The 8,678-nt window shown below is 35.5% G+C and overlaps 1 protein-coding gene across 1 annotated transcript in view; it reads left to right on the top strand.

Moving 5' to 3' along the window:
* The window catches only part of LOC107584477 (protein SHQ1 homolog), a 41,032-nt gene extending 33,390 nt beyond the window's left edge, over positions 1-7,642 (top strand). Inside the window, exon 11 of the mRNA XM_016271113.1 lies at positions 6,790-7,642. Within this exon, the coding sequence (XP_016126599.1) occupies positions 6,790-7,453 (664 nt within the window). The 3' untranslated portion in view covers positions 7,454-7,642. The remainder of the gene's footprint in view (positions 1-6,789) is intronic.
* The last annotated feature ends 1,036 nt before the right edge of the window (positions 7,643-8,678 follow it).

Here is an 8,678-nt window from a genome sequence, read left to right as displayed (position 1 = left end):
TTGGTGTGTGTGCATGTTAATAGCGCTGTTTAGAGTATTAAGGATTGCTGTCACTTCAGTTTGGATGACTTTGAATTTGATCGTGACCTTTTTGATTTTGTTCTCTGGCATTTCACTAGCTCGCCATCCGATTCGAGAGGTTTACTTCTGATCATACTGATCAGCTTTGGTGTTGTTTGGGAAAAGACTGCATGCTGATTATGAAAAGGAATTAATATTGTTGGACTGGACTGACGATTTTGGGACTTGGCATCACACAAGTATTTAGCTACCCATGCCAATGTAGAAATACCTGCAGGTGAATTTTCCACCCAGGACTGATTTATTGCTGAAATTGATTACAACTTAATTTCAATATAGTTAATGATAAGAATGATAGTCTAATAATGAATTAAATTCATGTTTAAGTATTCCATAACCATATGCAAAAACTTTTTATCATTTGATTTCAGTAGTTTTATTATGATGACAAGTAGGTAATTATTAGTCTTCATCACAAACCACAATTTGCATTATGAAATAATGCATATAATAATTAATATTATTTTGTTTTATTTTATTTAAGCTTAAAATATGTAAAACATTTCTGTTGCATCATAAGCATACATCAATATTACATAAAATTGAATAATTAATTACAGCACATAAAAATATTAATTTATAATTACCAAATGGGTATTGTTTTGGTGGTCATGTGATCACAACATTATTTGTTAGACCAGTGGTTCCCAACCCTGGTCCTGGAAGGCACCCCAACACTTCAGATTTTGCATATCTCCTTTCTATGTTGCACCAATTTCAGATCTTGGAGTCTCTACTAATGAGCTGATAATCTGAATCAGGTGTGTTTGGTTAAGGAGACATGCAAAACATGCAATGTTGGGGTGCCTCCAGGACCAGGGTTGGGAACCACTGTGTTAGACAACTGATATCAACAAAACAAAAATGTTAATTTCTTTAGTTGTAAATTTTTTTGTGAGCAGAAGTACAGATTTAATTTGTTATGATTTATTTATTTTACTGAAACACTTAAACAAGAGTCTTACATTGTTTATTATTCTGATATCAACAAAACAAAAATGTTAATATCTTTAGTTGTACATTTTTTTGTGAGCAGAAGTACAGATTTAATTTGTTATGATTTATTTATTTTACTGAAACACTTAAACAAGAGTCTTACATTGTTTATTATTTGAGTTCTATGACAGAAAAGTGCTGAACATTTATACCAGGGTTCCTCAAATCTTGCCCTGGAGGGCCAATGCGCTGTAGAGTTTAGCTCCAACCCTGACCAAACTCACCTACCTGTGATTTTCTAATGATCCTGAAGACATTGATTAGCATGCTCAGGTGTGTTTGATTAGGGTTAGAGCTAAACTCTGCAGGAAAGTGGATCTTGTGGGCCAGATTTGAGGATCCCTGATTTATACTATCCTTTCTCTGTAGGACATAGTCTCATAGTCTTTTTGAATGCATGAGATACAGAGAGAGAGAGAGAGAGACGAGAGAGGGAGGGAGGGAGGATTGAAGTGTCCCGCTGGTGTGAGGAAAGTGATCCTGGTCTTAGAGCTCACACAGATAAGTGGATCATATTCCCTCTCAGTGTGTGGTTTAGCGGCATTTGAACACTTCGGCTTGTACAGTCAGTGTGAGCAGTGACTGTGCTGTCTTTCCTTCCAGTGTCCCAGAATCCTCTATTCTTGTAATATGAAAAGGGCTGATTGAAGCAATGGCACAATTTTGTAAAATGTATGCCTAGAATACACCGCAAGTCATTTTGAATGAAAAACCTATCCTTTCTCTGTAGGACATAGTCTCATAGTCTTTTTGAATGCGTGAGATACAGAGAGAGAGAGACGAGAGACGAGAGGGGGAGGGAGGGAGGATTGAAGTGTCCCGCTGGTGTGAGGAAAGTGATCCTGGTCTTAGAGCTCACACAGATAAGTGGATCATATTCCCTCTCAGTGTGTGGTTTAGCGGCATTTGAACACTTCGGCTTGTACAGTCAGTGTGAGCAGTGACTGTGCTGTCTTTCCTTCCAGTGTCCCAGAATCCTCTATTCTTGTAATATGAAAAGGGCTGATTGAAGCAATGGCACAATTTTGTAAAATGTATACCTAGAATACACCGCAAGACATTTTGAATGAAAAACCAATGAATGTTAATGTAGTAAGGGCTTGACTGAAATGTGTCCAACTCATAGTTAAGCCTTAAAATGAATAATTTACTTAGTTTCCATGACACTGTGAATCTATGACAATACCATTTTAAATGTTCTTGAAGACTAATTATCTCATTGAAAAGTCAGAGGTATATTTCATCCTTCATTGATTTTGATATCTTTAGAGCTTAATGTAGACACAGCCCGAGAGCTTTGTTTGAAGTAGACGAGTAATTCACCGCAGGTTCACCTCATCTCTCTAGACATAAAGGTCTCTACTATTTTCTCAAGCTGCCTCCAGTGTGTCTTTGTTGCGGAAAGCTTTTTTTTATTTCCCCCTTCTCCCAACCTTGAAAGCCGCCCCTTCTCGGTTAATTAAGGCGAACCACAACAGTGCCATCATAATGACTGAATTGTGTACAACATTATCCTTTGCCCCAAAAGGGGCCTTTGTTTCCACCGCAAGCGTGCATTCTCTCACCGCAGAAGTGAAGGAGGAGAGGGAGAGATAGAGATGGAGAAAACAAGTGAGCCTCTACAATGCTAACTCAATAATGACTTCCCACGGGGAGAAAACGAATATGGCAAATGTTTGAAGCGCCGCCGCCACTGCTACGGGACTTCCACCAATCGCATTACTCCAGGAAGTGCCTAATAGTTTTATGGACTTTCTTTCTTCTTCTGAGAACTTTATTAGTCCAGGGTCAGAAATGAACCAGGGGGCAGGCCAAAATAACACTAAAAATGTTTGCTTCTTGTTTGTTATCTGATATTTGATAATATTATGGACTTCTATAGACACTGCAGTGACATGTAGCTGTCAGATCTGTATTTGTAGGTGTTGTTGCATGTGTTGCAAATATGAATACATGAATTAAACACACAAAAGTTATTTAAATGTATTCTAGCAGAGCATTTATTGTGTTTTGGTCTAGCCAGTTTATAAATGTTAGTTTAAATATTTGATGCTGATTTGATTTATGTAAAGAACTCATAAGTGCTGTGATTGAGAAGTCATTTCTCTTAAGTGGTTTGGGGGGAAATGCCCACATAAAAATAATATAAAATTAAGCTACTAAAATTCTAAGTGACTAATAATGTTAGTTTCAGACACTGGACCTCTCCTCTTAATTTTTTTTCTATCTTTTCAAGCTAGTCATGTGATTTTCTTTGATGGAAAATTCTTTAAAGCTGAAAATAGAACAAATTGTAAATGGATTTTGTTAGTAAACATAATCACATTGACCCCTTATGCTGTTTGAAGACTTGCTTTTTGTTACTTTTTTACTTTCGTTTCATTTTATTAGCATGGAATGTTGGGTCAGATGTATGCATGAGAGTGCTGTGAATATTGAGAAAATCATCAGTCATTACTCCATTCTTTAGTGAGACATGATCCAGATGCTGATTTGCTGTTCAAGAATCTTCTATTCCTATCAATATTGAACACAGTTGTGCAGCTTAATATTTTTGTGGAAACTGTGACACAGGATTGTATGGGATTCTTTGAATAAAATAATTTTCAAAAGATCATTGGTTTAATTTAATGCATAACTGCTGAAAAATAGTATAAATTTCTTTAAAAATAAAAATAAAACCGTGTAAGTCAAGGAAACAACAGATATTTGCTGATCATTCACTGATGATTTACTGAAATGATTCACAAGCACTTTCTGTTTAGCTAAGCTTTCTAAAGAAAAAAAAGTGCAAGCCGCTCCCGTTAACAAAACTTACATTGTATTTCTTATTTACATTTCTCAAGACATATTTAGCAGTGACGTCTCTGGTATTGTAAGGACATTTCATGTGTGGTATTCTCAAAAAATGCCTGTATGATTCATTTATCTTGTAAAGTCTGAAATGTGTCCAACCGGTTTTGCTTCTTCATCTAACCATGACTTTTCCTCGACATATCACAGACCGCCTCTTTATCTCAGATAAGCACTTTCTGAAGGCGCCAAGCATACTTGTGACTAAAGCGTTGTGTACACAGTATCCTCCTGAGACCGCAGCGCTGCTCTCCTGCTAGGAATCCCTGTCCGCCGGCGGTGCGGGACGTCATTAGGCCTGCGCTGTGATAACGAGGCATCTTGGTTCTCAGCGGTGGGTTAATTGAAGCACAGAGTACGGCGACGCACGTCAATAGAGACGGGGCAGCTCAGACTTGCATGCTTTATCCTTTTTGTGAAGGACCATGACCTCGAAACCGTCAGGGAGCGTGACCCCCCCCCCCCCCCCCCCCCCCCCCCCACACACACACACACACCCGTTCGCTTGTTAATCACCATGGTGATGAAGGATTTGAGCAGCTCGCAACTCTGAATAGTGGCCACTTGAGTTTTGGCAGCACCCGGTCGCATTTGCTACATGAATAATGTATGCCTCGAGGCTCCTTGTAGTACTGGGATCTTTGCATTGAGTGTATTGTAGCAATTTTTTTTTTTCCTGGTGAATGCTTTGTCAGTTTGCTTTGCATATTACTTATCCCCAGGGGAACTTTGTGTTGGCATGCGATATTAGTATAACTCCGATTGATGTATTTATTTTAGTGTCCAGACGTTTAATATTGCTTGTATTACATATTTTGTGCATTATTTGCATAAGATCAGTCCGTCTTAAAAGAAAAAAGGTTGTGTGGGCAGTAATCATAATAAAATAAAATATATATTTATTTATTTATTTTTAGCACAGGGCTGTTAAAGAGAGAAGAATATAAAAAAATATTAAAATATTAAAATCAGTTCAACTGGGCAGTAATCATAAAAAAAAAAAATATATATATATATATATATATATATATATATATGTATGTATGTATGTTTACCTAATTTAAAATAATGACTACTGGTTGAATGTTACATCACCTAATTAATAATCTAATTAATATAAATGACCTACTATTCAGATCATTTCTATGCTTGTTAAAACTTTGTATGTTGATACTTTTCAGTTGATTTATTGGCTAGTAAGTACATATGTGTTTAGTCTCTCTGGTTAATGTTTATATCACTAAATACATGCTTGGGAAGTGTGTGTTGTAAAGTGAGTTCTCCACTAGCTGATAAGCATGCGCTGAAGTCCTAGAGTTCTTCCTACAGTAGCCATGGAGACATCTGTATTGTGAACTGAATATTAAAATACTCTCTGCCACGTTTCGCTCAACTGTCAAACCCAATTTTTTGGATCACAAAAACATGTTGGCTGTACATGAATTATTTAAGGATTTGTTCAGCCAGTAGTAAAGTAAAGTCATCTTTTACTCACCTTCATGTTGTTTTAAACCTGAATGCTTTTCCTTCTTCAATAGAACGTAAAGGTACACTACCAATCAAAGTGTGGGGTCAGTACTGATTTTTATTATTAATAGTGCTGTCAAATGATTAATCGCGATTAATCGCATCCAAAATAAAAGTTTTTATTTGTGTAAATACACACATACGGTGTATATTTTGAAAATATTTACACACATTTATACATTCATACTATATTCATATATATATATGTGTATGTATATATATATATATAGATATATTTAATATATAAACATAACATAACAAAATATATACATGCATGTGTTTGTATTTATATATACATAATAAATATACACTGTATACACATTATGTAAACAAACTTTTATTTTGGATGTGATTAATCGCGATTAATCATTTGACAGCACTAATTATTAAACGTATACTTTTATTTAACAAGGATTGATTAAATTGATCTTAAGTGACAATTTTATTTCAAATAGTCTTTATTTCTTTAAATCAAATAATTATTATTTTTAAAAAAATTATCACAGTTTAAATGAAAATATTAATCAGCACCACTGTTTTCAACATTGATATTTATAATATTAAATGTTGCTTGAGCACCAAATCAGCATATTAGAGTACAGGCTGCTGAAAAATGTAGCTTTACCAGCTTTACCATCACTGGAACAAATTACGTTTTAAAATAGATTTCAATTTCTAAATATTGCTGTTTTTACATTATTTTTCATCAAATAAATGCAGCCTTGATGAGCATTAGACACTTCTTTCTGAAACATTTAATAAAATCTTACTGACAGCAAACTTTTGAATGGCAATGTAGATCTTTAACAGAATGTTCATGCTGCTCCTTTAATATGCAAAGTAAGTGGTGAACTATTGAGCTCTTAAAATTACAAAAAGCATCATAAATGTGTCCTGTGCATCTTTCAAAGTTTCAGAGTTATTTGTATAGAATTAGGTACAAATAAGATTTGAAGGGCAGGATTGTCAGCAGAAAATGACTTTAGTACCTTAGTACATTAATTATGTAATATGTAATAGTAATATGTACCCTTAAGTACTACTTTTAAATTTTTATGGATAAATAAGATACACAGTTGTCCTTTTGAGGGTACTGCCCCAGGGACAAGTTGTACTCCTAAAGGTACAATTTTTGCACATTTTTTTCTGATAATGTGGGTTAATCTGCTAGTTATCTCAGTTTGTGAAGAAAAACAAATCATACAAGTATGAGTATGTGTTATGAACCTTTCGATCTTTAAATTATGGACAATGAGCCACTTAAATGCAGAAGTCCAGTCATAAATATCTTTTTATTTAATATCAATTAAATGTATTTTTTTTTTCAACCAGATCCAAACATGTGCTTGCACTGGCTGAATCCCTACATAATGCCAAACTGCAGAAGAACCATCTAGACCTGGAGCTGGAGATACTTGAACAAGCTGCTGAACTTGCGATGAAAGAGGAAGAAGAAGAGGAGGAGGAGGAGGAGGAAGGAGACTCTAGCAGTGGTAGTGACTCTGAGGATGAGGAAGAGAGTGAGGAAAAGCAGCCTGAAGAAACACAACCTGAAGAAAGGACAGAAAATAACCAAACAGGACTCAGACCTTTTGAACCACAGGTTAGCTGTGAGGTTCTGAAGGTAGATGCTGTGACCGAAGCTTCCCTCCTCCGTGTTGAGCTCCAGCCTGGCGGTGGAGAGCCGCGACAGCCCAGACGGTTGATTGAGGAGCTGGGAGAGAGGCTGGAGGCGGGGCTGACGATTCAGGAGGATGTGCCTCGGGAAAGACACTCTATTAGCGGCAGTAACACAGAGGGAGAGAGAAAGAGTGAGGGAGACTATTACCATCAGTGTGCAGCTGAGACGGAAAGAGACGCCACGAAAGCAGCAACCAGTAGCGAGCTACTTGATCCGTGCCTTCAGAGGAATCCACTGCGTATCATAAGCAATGATGAACTGGACAGTGATGATGATGGAGACCTACTTCTTACGGTGGGAAAAGAAGGACCTTAGTGGGCACATTATTGACTAACGGATGTATCCTTAAATCAGTCAAAGAACTTGTGCTTTTTCATGAATTTATGTTGTGAAAAATGACTTTTAGCTGTGGTATTGTCGTAATTGCTTGTTTCACAGTGTTAAATAAATAAGACTTTTTCCATTGTACATTAATGTCATTCTGGGTAGTTTTATATTAAAAATTTTTTGCATATCACATTTTATTTGTGTTTAATGGAGTTGCAATTAATATCAATAATAAAAGATACAAATTTTATTATATACATAATTATTTTAAAGGTATATACTTTTATTTTTAGCTCAAAAATGAATTATATTATAAATAAATATGTATATATATTAAAATGTATTTTATTTAAAAAAAAATTAGGTGCAACAAAAATAGTGCATCCCTTTTCATTCTAGTTAAAGGCTTCCTCTGCAAAACAGCTCGTCAGCAAGTCTTGTATATACAGTGTTGTCTTCAAAATAATACCCATTCAAGGCAAATGTCTCCATTCCTGTGGCGCTTCACATATATTTTTGGGTTTCTTTATCTGTATGAACTGATCTTTTGCTGTGTGATGCTGCTGTTATTTACACGCATCCTGTTTGCGGTGAAGCGCGATCCCTCGCGTGTCAGTCCTCCACTCTGATGAGTGTGAGATTAGCATGTTTGGGTTGCACGTTGTCATTTCCTTGGAAGTCAAGGAGTAGGAGGTAGTCGTTTGACGATAGCAGAAAAAATGGGGGTGGGGGTTTATCAACAGGAAATGTTAGTAACAGCCCTCTCTTCCGAAAAATTTTCTCTTACCATCCTGCTAGCATGATAACTAAAGACATGTATTGTTAGGCGTCCGTTTAGTTTTTTCTTTTTACATTTTTGTTCTGCTAAATGGTTTTGTGCTTCTAAACTTTTACTATTTTAGCATATTTGCAATATTAAGTTCTTAAAAGTGCTTTTATAATGTTTTTATATATATATATATATATATATATATATATATATATATATATATATATATATATATATATACACTGGGGAAAAAAAGTATTTAGTCAGCCACCAATTGTGCAAGTTCTCCCACTTAAAAAGATGAGAGAGGCCTGTGATTTTCATCATAGGTATACCTCAACTATGAGAGACAAAATGAGAAAAAAAATCCAGAAAATCACATTGTAGGATTTTTAAAGAATTTATTTGCAAATTATGGTGGAAAATAAGTATTTGGTCAATAAC

This window comes from Sinocyclocheilus grahami, unplaced genomic scaffold (assembly GCF_001515645.1).
Source record: "Sinocyclocheilus grahami isolate Dianchi unplaced genomic scaffold, SAMN03320097.WGS_v1.1 scaffold60.1, whole genome shotgun sequence".
NCBI lineage: Eukaryota > Metazoa > Chordata > Actinopteri > Cypriniformes > Cyprinidae > Sinocyclocheilus > Sinocyclocheilus grahami.
This window is presented reverse-complemented; position numbering and strand designations above follow the sequence as displayed.